Here is a 21,418-nt window from a genome sequence, read left to right on the forward strand (position 1 = left end):
GACGTTGGGTTCGAAGGATCTTTAAAGGCAAACAAGAATTGAGAGTCAGGATGTACAGGGATGCAGAAAAAGGCATCCTTAAGGTCCAGGACTGTAAACCACTCTGCTTCCTCTGGTATTTGCGAAAGCAGAGTATAAGGGCTAGGTACAGCTGGGTATAGAAAAAAAAACAGCCTCATTGATAATCCTGAGATCTTGCACTAATCTCTACTATCCGTTGTGTTTCTGTACTCCTAAAATTGGAGTATTGCAGGGGCTATTGCATGGTTTTACTAGGCCTTGGGCTTTTAGGTCCTTAACAATCTTTTGGAGTCCTTGTTGGGCCTTGGGTCGAGGGGGTACTGCCTTTGGTAGGGAAAGGAGGCAGAATCCTTTAGTTTAACTAGAACAGGACAGGTATTCTTTGCTCATCCATATTGTCCTTCTATTGCCCAGACTTCAGGATTAATTCCTTCCTCAAGCAGGGGACAACAAATGGGTGTTCCTTCTCCTATGTTCAGATGTATAATGGCCCCTGCTTTTGCTGGAATGTCTCTCCCTAACAAGGGAGTGGGGCTTTCAGGCATAATTAGAAAAGCATGTGAGAAGAGTAAAGTTCCCCAGTCACAACTTAGTGGCTGGGAGAAGTATCTAGTGACTGGCTGTCCTAGGACCCCTCAGATAGTGACAGATCTGGAGGACAGTTGTCCGGGACAGGAGAGTAAGACTGAGAAGGCCAGACCAGTGTCCAGGAGATAGTTAACCTCCTGGCCCTCAATGGTCAAGCATACCCGGGGCTCTGTGAGGATGATGGCATGGGCTGGCGCTTGCCCCGGCACCCTCAGTCCTGCTGCTGGATCATCTGGTAAGTGGCTTCTGACTCAGAGGACCTTCATCCCCTTGGGCAATGGGCCTTCCAGTGATTCCCTTGACATAAGGGGTATGGACAAGGGGGTGGCTTATTTCTACTTGGACAATCTTTTTTAAAGTGTCCTTGAAGACTACACTGGAAGCAAGCCCTATTAGGCATTTGATTTGCCCAGCTTTTCCCTTTTCCAGAGTCTCCAAAGCTGCTTGCCTGAGGGCCATGACTAAAGCGGTGGCCTTTTTTTTTTTTTATCCCGTTTGTCCCATTCCGCCTGCTCCTCCTGATCTCTATTATAAAAAACCGAGGTTGCCAAGTTCAATAGGGTTTCTAAGTTTTGCTCCAGGCCTAAGGCAGACTTTTGAAGTTTTTTTCTAATGTCTGCAGCTAACTGAGTGATAAACTTATCCTTTAAGATTAGTTGACCTTCAATAGAGTCAGGTGACAGGGAGGTATGCTTCCTTAATGCCTCCCCTAGTCTCTCCAGAAAGGCAGTAGGATTTTCTTCCTTTCCTTGTGTTATAGTGGACATCACTGAATAATTCATAGGCTTCTTCCTAGTTTTCTTTAGTCCTTTTAGCACTCAAGTTAGCAAATGTCAGTGGCACCAATCTCCATGTTCTGATTCTGTGTCCTAATGAGGGTCTACACTGGGAACTGCCTGCTGACCTGTGGGGAATCGTTCTCTTTCCTCTGTTGTCATCCTATCATTGACCTGACTGTGATACCAGAGATCGCCAAACTCTCGGGCTGCAGTTATGGCGGCACTTCTTTCATTTGGGGTTAGCGTCTGATCTAGCAGTAACATTACATCTCTCCATGTCAGATTAAAGGATTGCCCTAGCCCTTGTAAAACATCAATATAGCCATCAGGGTTATCTGAGAATTTACCTAGGTCTATTTTAATTTGCTTTGTCTGAGAGAGGAAAAAGGTACATGCACTCTGGCTGGGCCAATTTCTCCTCCTCCCACTGCTTGGAAGGGGCATAATCGGGGAATACTGGCACTCTTTGGTTCATTGTTTACCCATTTGTCTATCTCCTTTTGGACCATTTGGGTTGAAGGGGGGTCCTTATTAGTTGGGGAAGGAGTCGGGGGGATGCTGGGATAGGGAGGTAGACTCTGAGGGCTTCCTGTAGGGCATACACCATAATTGCGAGTTGTCTGTTAATGAAAAGAAAGTTTGCACATATGGCACTTCACTCCATTTGCCTTCTTTTCTACAAAAGAGGTCTAACTGTAAGATGGTGTTATAATTTATACTTCTCTCAGGAGGCCAGGTTTCTCCCCCTTGAAGAGGATATTGTGGCCAGGCAGTACTGCAGAAGAATATAAGTCGTTTTTTTCTTGGAGTCTGAGGGTCAAATTGGTCCTAATTCTCCAGAATACATCTTAGGGGTGTTTTTGCCTTGGGGGGAATGTTTCCCATCTGGAAAAAGAACATAGGGATGCCAGCACCCCTAGTCATTTTCTGATGAGCATTAGTCCTAGAGCGTCCTCTATGGTCCTAATGCTTATTCCTTTCCAGGGTGCATAACCACCCATGGACCTCTGCTTATCGGATTAGTTACGCTCACCGATGTAGCAGTCCTGCACTCCTTTTCCCGCCTTTCTTGACCACAAAGAAAGGGGCCTGGGCTGCTGGATTCTAGTGGTCCTTTACCAGCGTGCCCAACATTGCCTTTGTGCTCAGAGGTGAGTTCCTTTCCAGGGTGCGTAACCACCCATGGACCTCTGCTTATCGGATTAGTTACGCTCACCAATGTAGCACTCCTGCATCTGTTTTCCTGCCTTTCTTGACCACAAGGAAAGCGGTCTGGGCTGCTGGATTCTAGTGGTCCTTTACCAGCATGCCCAACATTGCCTTTGCACTCAGGGGTGAGTCCTAGATCTGGGCTGGGTTCCTGAGTATTTCATAACAACCCAGCTGCCCCATCAAGATGCACTCCCATAAACAACAGTTCTTATGCAAATTCATTTCAGAGAGGGTGTAGCTAACCTTTTGAGTCAGGATTGAGATAGTCTTTTGATTCTGTAAGTACTTTAAGGCTTGGCTGAGTGCAAACAGCTCACACATTTGAGGAGACCAATTATTAGGCAATTTTTTAACTCTGCTTCCACAAGAGTCTCCTATCAATTACTGAATACCCATTGTGGTTTTTTCCTCAATCATCTGTGAGGAACCATCTACTGTCCTGTCCTGAAGGGAGTTCCTCCTAGGTCTGGTCGGACCTTTGTGTGGTAATTAAGATTTAAATCCTTTGTTAGGAAATCTGCTGGGTTAAGGGAATTATCAGTGGTTGAAGTTACATTACCCTTTTCTAACATAATAGCCCCATACTTTAAGATTTTTGAGTTAGTAAGCTACCTTTTTGCTTTTTTTGGCTATGAGGTGTGCTCACAACGAGGTTTCCTCTAACAGTTACTTTTCTAGTTTTAGCAAAGCAGTTGCGCTACCGACTGAATGCGTTTGGCCCATCCGCAGGTTACTGGGCTAAGGACTTGCTACGCCCTTATTTACACTGACAACAACAGATCGCGCTTCTGCACTCAATTATCTGCAATTATCAATTACAGGTTTTAAATTTACCCTGGCTTTTAAAGGAATAGGGCACACTTTTTTTTTTTTTTTTTTACTATTTCTGTTTTTCTTTCTTTTTCTCTTTGACTCCCTCTTTGTCTCTCTGTCTCTCTCTCTCTCCATCTCTCTCTCTCTCCGTCTCTCTCTCTCTCTCAGCCTTACAAACTTGGGCCCCTGGCAAGGGTGGTGGGGAACGGGTCCCACGTAACTGCCCATGTAGAGAGCTGTGTACCTAAATCGGAAGGGATACCAGGGATAAGACTCCCTGGGTTATAGCCTAGGTGCCTAAGGACGCAGCGTAGCCACCTCCTTAGATCCCTTTGGAGATACAACTTGCTAGAGGAAATGAAAGTCTGAACCATTAGTACCTAGGAGGCAGGGATCAGAGGAAGTAGATTCAGAGGTAAGGAGAATTTTGGGGCTACACTTTCAAGAAAGTCCCAGTCAGGACCCAGGAGGCATGGTTCAGAAGGAAAGGTAGGGGCGCACTGCTGAGTAGAGACTTCTGGCTGCGCCATGATCTCAACCGGCTACTGCCGGGAGTTCGGGACAACAGCTTTCTGCCTCTAGTTGGCCCTAGGCTTCCCCAAGAAAACTGAAAGTGGAAGCTGGCTCCGGGCAGACCAACGTCCCCAGTAGAAGGGTTGGGGGTTGTTAGAAAGCCCTTCCGCAGATAGCCTCACACCTGAGTCTTAAGTCCGGCGGCCACGCTAATTGTTTTTAACTGCCCGACAAGTGCCCGGTATTTTCCTCCAGTTCTAAGGAAGGATAGAACAGAATAGCAAGCGAAAGTGGTCCAATATTACTCACCACTTTGGATGTCCCTTCGTGGTTGCCAAAATGTTACCGGGGTCCTTGCTCACAGAGCTCCCAAGATGGTGGTGAGCCGCTTCCAAGATGATGGCGGGCCGCTTCCAAGATGGAAGCAAGCCTCGTATTCTCTGACCTGGGGTTCTTGGCCTCACAGATTCCAACGAATGGAATCTTGGGCCATGCGGTGAGTGTTAAGCTCTATTAGAAGCCGTGGGTCACGGAAGAGAACCGTGGAACCCAGTGACTAGTGTTCAGCTCGATTAGGACGAAACCAGGCACTTAGCCATGCAGGAACAATGGCAACCCTTTAGCATGATCGGGAGTGGCAATGGGAGTCTGGCTGGATCAGGAGCACAGCGGACACCCTGCCAGATTCAGAGGGATGGGAGTCAGCAGCAGGATGGGAGTCAGCGGCGGGTCTGCGACAGTGGCAAACAGCAGTGGTAGACAGCAAGTGACAGCTTAGCTGGAGCCGTAACAAACATGGACCAGAAGAGTGCAGTTGCAAGATTTAATAAAGTAAAATAGAGTGAAAACAGAGCTCCCATACAAAGGGAGGGGACCCAAAGGGGGTTGCCCCCATGTATCCATATCTTCTAGACAACAAGAGGTGAAGCTTTTAAATGATGTCAGTTCAGCTACCCTAATTTTTATTAAAAGGCTCAAACTTTTAAACAGGGTTTGCCCAGATAAGCAGCACTAGGTCCCTTGCCCCAAAGCCATCCTGCATTCAGGGCAGGGAGCAAACCCCTCAATCAGCTAAACTTAAATTCATGTGGCTCAAGGATCACTTCCATCACCTGTGCCACTTTGATTCTAGCTGGTTTAACTCATAGAAGAAACTTCAACAGGAGGTATGTTTCTGAATCCTAGGCAATTCCGAAACAAGAAGCAATGGAAGCAATTCCTAGGCACAGAATTGAAGGGGTGCACTTGAAAAGAATATTGACAATAGATTGCTAAATAGCACCTGCACTCTATTCAGTCCCTAGCACCTCAAAGAATAATGAAAAGTATAGAATAGGCTGAGTAGGGAAGACAGATACTTCATAATAAAAAGTAATGACCAGCCAGGCACAGTGGTTCACGCCTGTAATCCCACCACTTTGGGAGGCCAAAGCGATGGATCACCTGAGGTCAGGAGTTCAAGACCAACCTGGCCAATATGGTGAAACCCCATATCTACGAAAAATACAAAAAATTAGCCTGCCATGGTGGCACACACCTGTAATCCCAGCTACTTGGGAGGCTGAAGCACAAGAATCGCTTGAACCTGGGAGGCAGAGGTTCCAGTGAGCTGAGATCGCGCCTCTGCACTCCAGCCAGGGTGACAAAGACTCCATCTCGAAAAAAAAAAGTAATGACTGGGCTTCCGTCCAAAATTTCTAAATTGCATGAAGGAAATAATGTTTCAAATGTCGTGCTCCAATAAGAGAAGACAGTATATATAAAGTAGATTTTTAGGCCAGATATAGTAAATGCATAGTATCAAAATTAACTTCATTTCTTCCAAATTAGTTTAAGTCCATAGGTCATAAATTCTAGCTAATGTACACATATGAGCACCCTGGTAAGTTTCAAATCAAGGTTTTCTCCATTTCTCTCCTTCACTCAGATATCACATAATTTCTTCTATGGCTTCGGTGACATACAGATACTGGGTTGTAGAAACACAATTTTCACTGAGAAAATTGCTCTGAGATAACTGCTCTCAGAGCTAAGAATTGGCTTATTTCCTAAATTTGGTGGGAGCTATGAAATCTTGTATGCCTTGTTACATCTTTGACTTCCTAAAATTGAAGCTCAGCCCGCTGAGTCACTTCAGTTAAGTGACTATGAGTTTAAGAGCCAGGATGGACCTATGGTCTTCCCAGTGAGAAGCAGCTCAAGACGCAGCTGCTTAAAGAAAACACACCTCTCCCCAGGTCTTCCAAACACCTTGGCTGAAACTAGGCAGAAGCAGAAAAAAGGGAGAGAGAATTTCCTTGGATTTTTAACTCACTGGACACTAGATAATTTGATTTCAGTCTTGAATTACTTTGAATTTTATCTTCAGATTTTAACTGGCAAGGAAATTTAACATTTGGGTATTATTTATTCCTGTGAATTTGACACTAGAAAGTTTATTCAAATTTTATCATCTTCATGTTTATCATCTTTATGTTGGCATTTTATTACCAGAGTATCTCAATGCTATTATTTATTCTCATTGTAGAATTCTCATTGTAGAATCCTTTATACGCTATGTTGGACAACATGACTGGGCATAAGTTGGAATGAGAAATAGAATAAAATGATAACTTTTTAATTTGTCAATGGAGTTTCCTTGACGTTGAAAACGTACAGTTCTGACCCATTTTATAGCCTACCAGGGACAAAATATAAAGAACCCACCAGTGGTAAGAGGAGGATACACAAAGGAACCTCAATTGGTACTTTTAGAATAGATTTAGGAAAGTGAATCAGGACCATCCTGAAAGATGGCTTATCTCCTCCCTTAAGGGCAACGGCCCCATGCCTGCTTGACCATAGTTTGATGACTTAAGCCAAACGTGTTAAGAAAGCATGAGTTTAGAGATCATTTGGAAAAGACTGCTTATTCCCCAAACCTTATGTTTTCTTTTGTCTTGTTTTTGCTGTCTTAAAAGCTTTAAATTTGTGGTTTTTAATATATGGAAAGAGCTCCTCTAGCTGTATTCTTCATTTGTTCTTTTAAAGAATTAATTTTTAAAAGACAAGTAATTTTTTAATAGAAAAGGAAATGTAAGGAAGTCAAGATCGCTTTTTTTTTTCTTAAAATTTTTCACCTGTAGTGGGCGCGGTGGCTCACGCCTGTAATCCCAGCACTTTGGGAGGCTGAGGCGGGCAGATCACAAGGTCAGTAGATCGAGACCAGCCTGGCTAATATGGTGAAACTCCGTCTCTACGAAAAATTAGCCTGACATGGTGGCACGTGCCTGTAGTCCCAGCTACTCAGGAGGCTGAGGCAGGAGAATCGCTTCAACCCAGGAGGCAGAGGTTGCAGTGAGCCAACACTGCGCCACTGCACTCCAGTCTGGGTGACAGAGTGAAACTCCATCTCAAAAAAAAAAAAAATTCACCTGTAGTTCCATGCACAAGATCTAGCTTTTAGTTCACTACATAAACATGAATCTCCTTACTCTTGGTGTGTTACTACATTTTGATCACCTGTGACAGAAATTGCAGTTCAAATTGGCTTAACCAACAAAGAAAATTAAACTTGGCATCACAAATCACACTATGAATTCAGACGGCCAACTAAAATGGATGGAATTCTTAGGCCTACAAAACTTCTAATATCATTCTGAACTGTCTTTGCTGAGGCTGAATGTTAACTCTTCAATCACTTGTCAAGCTCTTAGGTGCTTTATGGAAAACAATAAATTTTAAAATCCAAAATCTAATTTATTAGCAACACATACAGGCATATGAGTCTTACCACTGTGAACTCTAACATAATATCTAAAACCAGAATGGATTCAACATTTTAGATAAACACAGAGTTAATAATTCTTTTGCTTGAATGAATGAAGTCCAAAAATATCACATGGGTGTTTTACACTTGATCCGGTCTGCATGCCGTAGCTCATCTAGAACATTTCTGATGTTCTCAACACAAACTTCTCCTCTGTGATGCTTTTTTGATGCAAGATTCCATACATTTTCAAATTCTTCATCAGAAAGTTTGACACCAATGTTACACAATATCTCTGCAATCTAGAAAAAGGCATTTAAAATAGACCATGATTTATATGTTTTAAAACTTGTAATGAAAAATATCTTTATAACATCTAAGACTATGGATATTTTTCCAAAAAAGTATGTGTGAAAAGTATGTGTGTGTATGTATTTGTGTGTGTGCATGTGCTTGTATATATACATAATGAGAAAATATCAAAATTTTAATACTGTCAGCTCAGGAATAATTTTGTTATTATGAATATGAGGGTGTTCAAATACACTAGCCAATATATAAAGTTACTTTCAACTTTAAATGTCTCATTATTTTAAGGAGAGGTAGCAAAATTTAAGTAAAAAGAGTGAAAAAAATAAAGAAGACTTGCTAGGTTTGAGTTCCATTTCAGTCATTTATTGTCATTTTGGTCTTGTGTATGTCACCTAAGCCACTTGAACATTAGTTTCGTTTATTTATTTATTTATTTATTTATTTATTTAATTTTTGAGACCGAGTCTCACTCTGTTGCCCAGGCTGGAGTGCAGTGGTGTGATCTTGGCTCACTGCAGCCTCTGCCTCCTGGGTACAAGCGATTCTTCTGCCTCAGCCTCCTGAGTAGCTGGGATTACAGGTGTGTGCCAGCACACCTGGCCAATTTTTTTGTATTTGTAGTAGAGATGAAGTTTCACCATGCTGGCCAGGCTGGTCTTGAACTCCTGACCTCAAATGATCCACCCATCTCGGCCTCCCAAAGTGCTGGGATTACAGGCATGAGCCTCTAGGCATGGCCAAGTTTTGTATTCTTTAAAATACAAACATTTATAAAATGTATCTAACTGGCCTGTTGGAACTTTAACTATGTGTGCAAATGGCAGATAGTGTACCCATGATTAAGAGAGGACACTAAAAGCCAAGCACACTGAAAACCAGCAACCTTTGGTTACAAATAATCTCTCTACAGTGATAATTATTAAAACAGATGAAGGTGGGGAAAAACATGCTTCTTATGTCTTAAGAAAAATATAGGAAAGGAAAGTAAGAACTAGTAGCGGGAAGAAACAATAGAATGAGTAGTGGGAATAAAATATATGAAAACAAAATTTTAAAATGAAACTAAATTTAAAAGAAGCATTTACTATGAAGCATTCAGAAAAAAAAAAAACAAAAAGGGAAATGAAAAGGTTAGAAGCGAATAGCCAAAGAAATAAAATAGTTGCAGAATACATCTATTAAACAGAATCTCAACAATTAAAAAATCCCCTAGAAATGATGTACCCTCGTGGGAAATTAGTGTAATTAAATACAAATTAAGTACTATTCAAATACAAATCAAATTCTGAAATTCAGAAGAGCAGAGCTGCTAGCAACTGCAGCTATAAAGCAAAAACACAATACCCCTATGCATAGCTGCTATTTTCCCCACCCACTGGTAGTTTAAAAAGGCCCCTGCAGAGTGAGCTCAGGAATGGTTTGAGTCAGTCTTGAGCATCCCAGACCTTCTCCCCTGCTTCCTTCCCCACTCCTTGGAGGCTTTGCTCCAGTGGTTTGGCTTTCTATCAGTAGTATGCTGACTACCTAACATGTCTACTGAAATCTATCCATCCTCAAGTCAACATTATTATTCCAAGCAGGTCTTTGACTTCTTACTTTTTGTCTAGAATTGTGGGATAAAAGATGACTTCCTAGTTAAAAGGATGACTTCCTTTAGGGGTTATGAAACAAGCAGGAGATTTCTGTTCCTTTAGGAAACCCTAAAGTTCTATTTCATAGGCCTTTCAGAGTGATTGAGGAAAGTGAAAACACAATCTGGAGGTTTTCTTCTTTGACCCACAGGAAGGATACCAAGTTCCTCCTTTGGGGCCAGTAAGCAAGCATCAGCCTCTGTCTCTCCTTCCTCTCTGTCCTGCGTCCGTGTGAAAGAATTGCTGGGATGCATCTGCCATTAATTCGGTTAGTATTTAATACATTTCCAAGCCATCAACCCTTCATCTGAAGTCCGAAAAGACATCGTATGTCTTTTCCTTTATCATTTCTAGCTCCAGCTATGAAGGTTCTGAAGAAGCAAGTACTCCCTGAATTACACCTGCTTTCCATAAGCACAGATGTAGACAGGCTAGTCTAACTGAGCACTGCTATCAATCTCTGGCCCTCAGCACCCCAGTGGCTATTCAGACCTAGCTGGTTTTATAACCCTAGCTTTATAACTCATCTAGGAAGAGGAACATCTTGGATGTGGGCATCATGTTTTCTGAGTCAAAAATAAATAAATAAATAAATAAATAATTAAATAAGACAGATATATTACCTTACCTGTGTTGTGGCAACAAGACAGAATATTTTAAATCAATGCTTGTCACAGATAATCTGAGACATATGATACCAGTGGACAAGAAGGGTAGCAAAGTGACCATCCTCATGCCCACTCTTAGTTCTAGAGGCCCAAGGCCATCAGGATTCTTACATAAGGAAGGGGTTGATCCTGTTCCTTTTCTCAACTAGAATAGTATTAAATGTTTTAGAAAAATATTTTTCTTCTTTACGTGGACCATATTGAATGTAAAATATGAATTTGCTCTTTCTGTCACAGCATAAATTCTACCTCAAGAATTGTACCAGATGTCACAACCAAGTTGAGGATTATTCACCAAGAATCCTATACTTGGGGATCCTGTAGACTTTTGTAAATATAAAAACTCAAGTTTTTAAAAGTCTAAAATAGCAGTTGTTGATAGAGAAAACATTTCCATTTTTGTATGCTTATATGCTATACCTCTTCTTTTGATCTGGTCTTGAAGAAGTCTCTTTCAAACACTCCTTTCCGGGCGAAAATGGTAGGATATAGTAGTGAATATGCACTACCTTCTTCACCATAATTAGTTCTGTCACTGATGCGACGAATTCGGGGGGCAGGAATGTCAGATCGAATGGTTGGAACACCACAAATGGGGTAACCTAGGTCATTGATGAGGGAAGAAAACAGACATTCTAAAACAAAGCTGTGTAACACAGTAGCCACCAGTCACATGTGCATACTGAGCACTTAAAATGTAGCTAGGAAGAATTTTGGTGTATTCCAAATGTAAAATTCAAACATTTTAGTACAAAAAAGGAAAATATTTAATAATTGTTATATTGATTAGTTATTGAAATGATAATATTATGAATATATATAGTATTAAAATTAATTTCACTTGTTTCTTTTTTTAACATGACTTTTTTTTCTTTTTCTTTTTCTTTTTTGAGACAGGGTCTCACTCTGTCACCCAGGCTAGAATGCAGTGGCATGATCACAGCTCACTGCAGCCTTGAACTCCTGGACTCAAGTGATCCTCCCACCTCAGCCTCCCAGGTTGCTGAGACTACAGGAGTTTGCCACCATGCCCAGCTAATTTTTGTATTTTTTGCAGAGACAGGGTCTCACTATGTTGCCCAGGCTGGTCTTGAACTCCTCACCTCAATTGATCCTCCCACCTTGGCCTCCCAAGATTCTGGGATTATGGGCATGAGCCACCATGCCCAGCCTGGTTTTCTTTAATGCTAAAAAGTTTGTAAATACATAGATGACTTCAATTTTATTTCTATTGGACAACACAGTCTAACGAGAGTAACAAGATTTCATTACTCTAGAATGTATAGCATGTCTATAAAAATCCAGTTGAGAAAAATATGTAAATCCTCAATCATGTCCTTATTCCAAGGATGTGATCTTGATCAACATAAAATAGTTTTTCTAAATCACCAATATTCACCATGCTTCATATTATAGGTTGAATTGTCTCCTCCCAAAATTTATATGGTGAAGTCCTAACCTCCACTAACTCAGAGTGTGACCCTATTTGGAAATAAGGTCTTTTCATGTATAATTAATTAAGATAAGGTCATACTGGAGTATGGTGGGCCCCTAACCTAATATGGCTAGAGTTCTTGTAAAATGGAGAAATTTGGACACAGACATGAAAATGGGGAGAACACCACGTGAAGATGAAGGCAGAGATCAGGGTGATGCTGAAGAAGCCAAGTGGTGCCAAAGACTGCCAGCAAATCATCAGAAACTAGGGAAGAGGCATGGACAGATTCTCCTTTACAATCCACCAGAGGAACCAATCCTGCTGACACCTTGCATGTCAAGCCTCCAGAACTGTGAGACGATAAAATTCTATTAAGACACCAGTTTGTGGTACTTTGATACAGCAGCCCCAGCAAACTAACACATGGGGAATGAATATGCAGAGAAATGTTATGTAAAATCTCTTTAAATATTTGAAGGCAGATATGTATGGAGCTAAGAATCATATGGTTTTAAAATCGTTTAATATTAATACTTGGTGGAGTCTGAATTACTACAATGTATAACATTCAATGTTCTGATCTATAATGGTTTCCATTTCATTAATATATAAAGAATCATTTTACTTTGGTCATCATTGGCAATTCCGTTCAATCAACATTTATATGTGGGCCTCTCCTCCCCAGGTGGTTAGAATATGAATTAAATGCAAGGTACAAAGCTTTGGGAAACTTAGTCTAACAGAGAAAGGCAGGGGACAATGCAATGACAGACAGAGGACAGTTTGTTGATGCTTTTAAAACTTGACAAATAAGTGACATACAAGTAGAAGGAATGGCTCCTACAATTGCATTGATCTCAGAAGAAGTTGTCTTATAGTAGTTGGAAACTTTATCACTTGGTCTCAGAAGTGTCCGGAGAGTCTTTTCTGTGCTTCCTGCTTCTTTTAAGACAATATCTTCTGGCTTTATGAGGAGAGTTGGTTCAGGTTCTTCAACATTAGCCTCAGTAGGGTTTACACAATCTGGTTTTCTACCTTTAAGGAAAATAAATGAAAGAAAAAATGCAGGAATACATTACTACTTAGTGCTTGCTGCTCTGTAACAGGATAAGTTTTCCCATCTAGTCTCTTCTTGCTAATGGAAACAGCTGGCATGACCCCTCCACTGACCCAACACCCAACTGTGGAAGAGTAAGTTCAGGCCAATGTCATATGCCAGGAAATCTGAACATGGCCTAATGTTTTCTTCTGCTACTCCACTCACTTTATTCTAGAATAAAGCTTTGAAATATGAGAGACCAAATGTAAACATAGAATCCATTCATTTCTTTTCTTAAAAAAAAAAAAAAAATAGAGCGGCCAGGCACGGTGGCTCACGCCTGTAATCCCAGCACTTTGGGAGGCTGAGGTGGACAGATCACCTGAGGTCAGGAGTTCGAGACCAGCCTGGCCAACATGATGAAACCCCGTCTCTACTAAAAATATAAAAATTAGTCAGGCATGGTGGCAGGCGCCTGTAACCCCAGCTACTCAGGAGGCTGAGACAGGAGAATCACTTGAATCAGGGAGGCAATGGTTGCAGTGAGCCGAGATCGCGCCATTGCACTCCAGCCTGGAGGATAACAGTGAGACTTCGTCTCAAAAAAAAAAAAAAAAAGAGCGTATTTTAATATTTAACTTGAACTACAGAGTTTTTCCTAGCACTATGCACTAGGGAGAAATAAGACAAGACATGCTTGTAATGGAAAATTCCACATCTACTTGACTGGGGGGAGCATGCGCTACAACATCAAGAGAGATGATAAGAACTCACTGTGAGCTCAAGAACTGTTTCTACAACTAACTCCTGACAAGTCAGTGTACAAAAGAAAACCCTGAGATAGAACTGAAGTTGTAAGACTCTGTCCTCTTTTGCAGATTGCTTTGCTGAGCCAATTCTGAAATTTAGGAATAAATTCCTGCAATCTTTTTCAGATCTGGTTACTACATATATACCACTAGAGAGCGCTGTGGTGTTTCCATCTTTAGAAAAATTCTAAAGGTTCTGGGGGAGCCCAAGTAAGGGTTGCAAAGGCAAGTGACCTGCTGGTATTAGAGAAGGGTGGATACCGTGGCAAACTAGAAAAGACTTACCTCACTGAAGAACGCATTCCTCCCCGCAACCCCACCTCTCCCCACACTCAGTTCCTGCCAATTGCTGCTCTGAAAATTCTCAGGCCCACTGTTCCAGATCCTCTAACCCTCCACCTCACCAAAAGTAGAAATCTGGACAAAGTTTGAAAAAGAATTTCTCAAAAAATTGAAAGATTACTTACCCACTTTTCTCCAAAAGTCAACAGTAAGATAGAATTTGATATCAGAAAAATTTTGGCAGAACATTCCTGGGCCCCCTCTAGACCTACTGACTACAAACTTGACAGTTTCTACCCTAAAATCATAGAAGATGAAAATCCTCAAAAACTCCATTTAAAATGGCTGAAGAAATCAGCATCCAAAAACCAGAAACAATTTGAAGAATTATCTGGTCTGAAATAAGCTTTTGCTTTCTACCACTACTTCATGAGTTGTGCCAAGAAGGAAGCTCTGTCACCCCTGTTTATGAAAGGGTTGGAGTAGAGCTGTTTTCTATAAAAAGCTTCATTACGTAGGGAAGATTCTGATGCTTTCCTAGTGGATAGAATAGAAAGGCTAACCCATAAGGGCTCGCATCATCAAGAGAGACCAAAATTTGGTTTTGACTTCACAGAAAGGCATGACCCAAGAATAAAAGTGAAAATAGTAGTATCTCCACTTTTTAGAAGAGAGACATCCCGAGAGGAAATAAAAATGTAAATATCTTTTTAAAAAGTTGAACCTCTAATAATTAAGATACAAAAATTAAGGTAGGCTGGATGCAGTGGCTCATGCCTGTAATCCCAGCATATTGGGAGTCTGAGGAGGGAGGATCCCTCAAGCCAGGAGTTCACAACCAGCCTGGGCAACACAGCCACTCAAGAGGCTGAGGCAGGTGAATCACTTGAGCCCAGGAGTTCAAGGCTGCAATGAGCTATGATTGCACCACTGCACTCCAGCCTGGGCAAACAGAGTGAGACACTGTCTCAAAAAAAAAAAAAAAAAAAAAAAGCAAGGCAAATGAGGTATTATTATAAACCAACTAAAGTACAACAATGTAAGAATTTTTGTTAGAAATAACACTCAATGGTAGTGAGATTGGAGTAAAACCTCACAGACTTAGCTGATAAAATTGCAAATCAGTAAAATCATTTAGAAAAGCAAAATGAAAATAGAGTTACTTCTGAGACAATAATAACATTCATAAGAAATGAGAAATAAAAAGCTTTTTGAGATATGATCATTATAGCATTGTGCATATTACTTTTAAAATATCTAGAAACAGCCTAAATTTCATAGAGTAAAGAAATGGTTTAGTAAATCATAATATATCAGCATGAGGGAACTGAAATGTAGTTCATAGAAACCAAAAAAGCATTTCTTCATTCCTTAGAAATATGAAAGCTGGCTGGGCATGTTGGCTCTTGTCGGTCATCCTAGCACTTTGGGAGGCCAAGACAGGAGGATCACTTGAGGCCAGGGGTTCGAGACCAGCCTGGGCAACATGGTGAAACCCTGTCTCTGCTAAAAATACAAAAAATTAGCCAGGCATGGCGGCACACACCTGCCATAATCCCAGCTACTCTGGAGGCTGAGGCACGAGAATCACTTGAACCCGGGAGGTAGAGATTGCAGTGAGCCAAGATCACACCACTGCACTCCAGCCTGGACAACAGAGCAAGACCCTATCAAAAAAAAAAAAAAAAAGGAAGAAGAGAAATGCGAAAGTTAAATTTTAAAAAGCCTTATATAGTATGTTCAGTGTTATTTTAGACATGCTTAAAATATATACATATACACATATGTATATATGTATATCTATATATGTAATGATACAGAAAGATAAAATGTAGGCCAGAGGTATCCAACCATTTGGCTTCCCTGGGCCTCACTGGAAGAAGACTTATCTTGGGCCACACATAAAGTACACTAACACTAAGGACAGCTGATGAGCTTAAAAACAAAATATCGCAAAAAAATCTCATAGCGTTTTAAGAAAGTTTACAAATTTGTGTTGGGCAGCATTCAAAGCTGTCTTGAACCAAGGGTTGGACAAGCTTGATGTAAACATTATAACATTTGAATCAAAAGTAAAGATTATGCTGTTTTTCCTTTTTATACAAAATTTTTAAAATCTAATTTTATGTCAAATTGTATGTTTCCTGGGAAAGGGAACTAACTACTCAGATAATCGTTTTTAAACAGGTTTCTGAGAAACTGTCTTTTATATTTTGAGCTTCAGTGTAAGTTTTGTGCTTTTAATTTTTTTGAATAAATAATACATGGTTCCAAACTCAAAAGATACAAAAATATAGATTAAAAAGTGAATCTCATTGCCACCCTGACCCTCAGCCATCCAACTGCCTCTTCCTGGAAATAATAAATATTATTGATTCTTTCCTACACTACTACAGATATTCCATGCATAAAGAAGCAAATAAAAACTATGTATAAATGTATATTTTTATTTTTCATATAATATTAAAGTTGAATATAGCTGAGCTCTTAGAAAAATTAAAATACAGAAGTCCATTTAAGAATTCAGCAAATGGCTAAGCATGCTGGCTCACACCAATAATCCCAGCACTTTGGGAGGCCAAAGCAAGAGAATCCCTTGAACCCAGGAGTTCAAGGGCAAGTAGGACCAGCCTGGGCAACATAGTGAGACCTCGTCTGTATTAAAAATAATAATAATAAATTTTAAATTTAAAAAAAAATAATTCATCAAACCTTCAAAAATTAAATACCTTTAATAATGACCCTCTCTTCATACTCTTTAAGAAGCATTTTGTCTTTCCAGTTAAGAAAATTTGCGAATTCCAGATAGTTAATGAAGCCATCATTATCCACATCACAGTAGTCAAATAGCTGGTCCAGGAGCTTGTCATCTAAACTCAAGTTGGCCTGGTCACAAGCTTCCTGCAGCTCGTCTTTATCTATCATCCCATCTCCCTTCTGTTATACAGGAAGCAAAAGAACATAAAATGGGAGTTGTCTTCAAGAGCAGAGTAGGCAACATTATTTAGTTTAAGAAAAAAGAAATAGCTTCATCACATAAATTCAAATTTGTCTCAATTTTCACAGAAGAGGAGTCAAATACGCTGGTTAGACTGTGGTAGAGCATTATTACCATGATATGGGCTTGACATTTCATATGACCAATAGGTGTGTACTTTTGACAGCTCTCTACAATTTTTATCCTTACAAAGTTTTTAATACCTTCTGTGTTTTAACCTGGCAATAAATGGCCCTTCATTTCATTGCCTGTTATTAAGGAGAAATTGGGGAGATAGTTGCAGGACAAGTTCACGGAGGTGGGTTCAAAGACAGTGGTCTGGTTTTCATAACACTCCTATGGGCAAGAGGGAAATGCTACCAATCTGATGGTCAGCCCCATTGAAACAAGTAACACTAAGATTCATCCTGGTAAGTAGGGGGAGGAGGGTGGAGGGAAAAAGTCTCACCTCCTTTCAGACAGCAGTTAAAGACAGAAGTACCTACACTGAGTATGAACAGAGGGAAATGTATAAGGGCTCTCAGCAGAAACTGGCTGATTCACTTGGGAGATGAAGGGGCAGAGCACACAATGTTCGTTAAGGAAGAATGTCAACAGCTGGGACATCTTAGCACTCAGTTCCTCCTGCAGTCTATCAAGCCAACCTTAAATCCATTCAGAGATGATGGCAAAGGTCCCAGTTTTCTTGTTTGTTTCTGCAGTGGATTCTGCCTGCTATAAGGGAGCTTTGGCCCCCTCAGAGAGACTTCCCTGAGAGGAAATAACTCCCAAGAGGAATCATAAATGAGTCACTGCGTAGTATTTAAGCTCTTACTGCCCAGGACTGGATTTACAATGCTGATGGAGGCAATCCCCTGGAGAATGAGAAACTGACTCGATGAATTATAAATTCTTGCAGTCAGACCCACAGCCCTGGAAAACTTCCCCTACTTAACCCTTGTATTCAAACAGAATGAGAACTTAAAACATATGATCTTGACAATACAGCTGCAAATGCCCTGGATTAAAGCAGACTCCTTTATAAAAGTCTCTACTACAGGCCAGGCACGGTGGCTCACGCCTGTAATCCCAGCACTTTGGGAGCCTGACCAACACGGAGAAATCCCGTCTCTACTGAAAATACAAAATTAGCCAGCGTGGTGGCACATGCCTGTAATCCCAGCTACTCGGGAGGCTGAGGCAGGAGAATCGCTTGAATCCAGGAGGCGGAGGTTGCAGTGAGCCGAGACTGCGCCATTGCACTCCAGACTGGGCAACAAGAGCGAAATTCCATCTCAAAAACAAACAAAAGTCTCTACTACAACCAAAAATGCAAACCCACACTCATCCTAGCTGAAAAGCAATGTGGGATGTGGCTGTTGAATCAAGAGAGCCCCAAAACTGAAACAGATGCTGTCAATGATAAATTACCGCCTAATATGCAGGGCTTTGTGTGCACTGAAAACACTGGTGGTTTGTTTCATGGAGCTACCATGCCACCACCATGCCACTCAAAATCAAAGTAAATATTTCTTACTTACTAGTGCAAAGCCATTCTCTCCCTCTGCACCCTTAATCCCTCCCTCCCCCAAGCCCTGATCTCATCTGCTTTAGGGAGAAAGATGATTAGAAGTAGGACCAAGGGCTCCAGGTCTTCAAGAGGGATGCATCTGTTCAGTGGGGTGAGGTTCTCACATTTTTATGGTTTGGATACAGTTCCCAAAGTCATCATCATAGTCAGTCCTGGGAGAGGATGGTAGGGAAGGACGTCCGAATTCAGTTAATGGGGTTTGGGCAGAGTTTGCAGAGAAGAATTAAAGATAACCATGTATTATTGCTACGGCTTCCAAGCCTGAATGTTTAATTGGTATTGATGCTTTCCATGTCTGTACAGTGAATGTTCATATGTGACAGAGGGGATTATCCTGATCAAGAAGAGCCATGTATAGACAATTGTTATTACCTTTGGGACCCCATAACCCTAATGACTCCTTTGAGTTACAAGTCTATAACTGGTGGTTTTGCCAATTAGAGCCTCTAGAAAAGAAAGGCAACCTTCACTTGGAGGTGCACCGTGAAGTTTAGGAATTATTGCCTCCCTAACATAATTACCAGGTAGACCTCTTTTGAAAAGCAGCTATTAGCCTGTCACTGAGCTCTTCTGGAAACTGAACACTGGACCCATGGAGGCCTTCTGACTCTCCAGCCGATAATCATTTTGAGGTCGGCCAACTTGGACTAAATGACTAACAAAATGAAAAAGGAGCAAACAAGCCTCATATGTCAAATGGAAATGGCATATTCAAGAATGCAGCCAGCCCAACCCCAGTAACATCTCAGCTTTACGTGTAAAAGAGTAGCAATATTTTTGTTGTTGTTATTGCTGCTGCTGCTGAGACAGGCTATCAATCAGTTGTCCAGGCTGGAATGCAGTGGCACAATCATAGTTCACTGCAGCCTCAAACTCCTGGGCTCAGGTGATCCTCCTGCCTCAGCCTACTGAGTAGCTGGCACTACCACTCCTGGCTAATTATTTGTGTTTACTTGTAGAGATGGGGTCTCACTATGTTACTCAGGCTGGTTTCAAACTCCCGGCCTCAAACTATCCTCCTGCCTCAGCCTCCCAAAATGCTAGAATTGTAGGTGTGAGCCACCACACTCAGCTGAGAAGTGATCCTTTAGAAAAAAAAATTCATTCACCACTCTGTCACCTGAAGCAAAGCCACTGGCTCAAGAGGACCCTCAATTCACAGAACCTCCTCTAAATGCCTGGGCCTGTTTCACTTATAGTCTGGCTGAGCTGAAACCTGGTGGTCTTCACTGAGCTAAACTAAAGGCCATTCTCATGGCTCTGGCAAATACTCCCCTTGATAAACCTGTTATATTTTTACTGACTCTTGGGCTGTTGACTGTGGCCTACCTATTTGGTTGGACACTTGGAAAACAATAAAATAGCAGATTAAAGACACCCCTTTAAGGGACTGCAAACTATAGGACAAAAATTATGGCTACTGATTGAACTATCTGGGTAGTTCATGTAGATACTCACCATAAGCATGGGAATGATTGGAATCAAGCTGCTGATCAAGCCTGAACCATCCAGATTGCCAACATTGCTGCCTGCACATACATGGCAACACACCCCCATTACACACAGAGCACAAGGTAAAGAACTCCATGTTTCTAATGCAGAAGCCACCACTACATGCCAAACTTGTGACTGCCAGAAGTTGACTCATTTGTCTTACGGTGAGAGAGGACACATCACACATAGGGATCTCCCTCATGCTCCTGACAGACTGACTGCAGTGAACCTCTGACCCCTCCCTCCTCAGAGCTATTGGTGGTGCCACACCAATATTGACACTTATTCAAGTTATGGAATTGCCATTCCAGTCCAATCATATGGGTCTAGTCCCAACAGTAGGGCCCATAAAGTTAAGTTAATCTGGGTTGTGCGTTTTGCTTTCTGGAACATTTTCAGTCTGTCAATGGGGTGCACCCTATAGCACAAAAGCTATTCAGCAATGAGCTATTAGTCAAGGTATTCAATGAAGCTTTCTTACTCCCTACCATCCATTGTCATATGGTATTATTGCGCATTGGAATGGCCTTCTCAAAAACTGTCTACCTCTCTCACCAGCTCCTGGTGCCCACATCTTAGTAAAGCTGTTTGGTCACTCAATGCAGCTGTCCCCAGAAAGGACTCATTCTATCTCAGCTGCTTCCTGAATAATAATCAGAATAAAAGGGGCAGGGGTTATAAAGACTTATTTTGAAAATTGGTGTTACTTCCATGACCATTCCTGGACATGGTGCAACAGCACCATGCAACAGCAATCCCGGGCCAGTAGGGTTGGTCCGCCCTTTTGGTAGCAACCAGGCATAAAAAGGATTCTAGGAGGTTCAAATTTAATTCTATTTCAGCCTCCTGATTTTCTTGTTGGGTTTACATAATCCTTGATCATAAGAATAATAACCACTTGGTTGAGTATACTTCTCAAAAATCAGTGTGAGAGCTGGGAGCAGTAGCTCACATCTGTAATCCCAGCAACATGGGAGGCTGAGGCAGGAGGAGCACTTGAGGCTCAGAGTTCAAGCCTGCAGTGAGCTATGATGGTGCCACTGCACTCCAACCTGGGCAACAGAGTGAGAATCTCATGTCTAAAATAAAATAAAGTAAAATAAAATAAAATAAAATAAAATAAAATAAAATGATAAAATCAGTATGTTCCATCCCAGTAGCTATCATATTCTCTATTTTCCCCAATCATATTCTCTATTTTCTTTTTTTTTTTTTAGATGGAGTCTCGCTTTGTTGCCCAGGCTGGAGCGCAGTGGTGTGATCTCAGCTCACTGCAACCTCTGCCTCCCAAGTTCAAGCAATCTCCTGCCTCAGCTTCCCGAGTAGCTGGGATTACAGGCATGTGCCACCATACCTGGCTAATTTTTGTATTTTTAGTAGAGATGGAGTTTTGCCATGTTGGTCAGGCTGGTCTCGAACTCATGACCTCAGGTGATTGGCCTCCCAAAGTGTTCGGATTACAGGCATGAGCCACCATGCCCAGCCCATATTCTCTATTTTTGC

General features: G+C 41.4%; 1 protein-coding gene and 1 pseudogene across 5 annotated transcripts in view; both read right to left on the minus strand.

The window, feature by feature from the left end:
• Positions 1–1,192: 1,192 nt before the first annotated feature.
• On the minus strand, positions 1,193–2,273 carry LOC134809518 (uncharacterized; annotated as a pseudogene).
• A 5,370-nt stretch (positions 2,274–7,643) lies between these two features.
• The window catches only part of EFHB (EF-hand domain family member B), a 67,435-nt gene continuing 53,660 nt past the window's right edge, over positions 7,644–21,418 (minus strand). For 4 of the 5 annotated variants that reach the window (XM_054680429.2, XM_054680430.2, XM_063805524.1 and 1 more), the window contains 4 exons: positions 16,583–16,790; positions 12,546–12,758; positions 10,706–10,887; positions 7,644–7,976 (listed from right to left, as the gene is read on the minus strand). In XM_054680429.2, coding sequence (XP_054536404.1) covers positions 7,803–7,976; positions 10,706–10,887; positions 12,546–12,758; positions 16,583–16,790 — 777 coding nt within the window. In that variant the 3' untranslated portion in view covers positions 7,644–7,802. The remainder of the gene's footprint in view (positions 7,977–10,705; positions 10,888–12,545; positions 12,759–16,582; positions 16,791–21,418) is intronic. The other variant, XM_016940559.3, reaches the window with a different exon arrangement.

The sequence above is a fragment of the Pan troglodytes genome, chromosome 2, assembly GCF_028858775.2.
Source record: "Pan troglodytes isolate AG18354 chromosome 2, NHGRI_mPanTro3-v2.0_pri, whole genome shotgun sequence".
Taxonomy (NCBI): Eukaryota; Metazoa; Chordata; class Mammalia; order Primates; family Hominidae; genus Pan; species Pan troglodytes.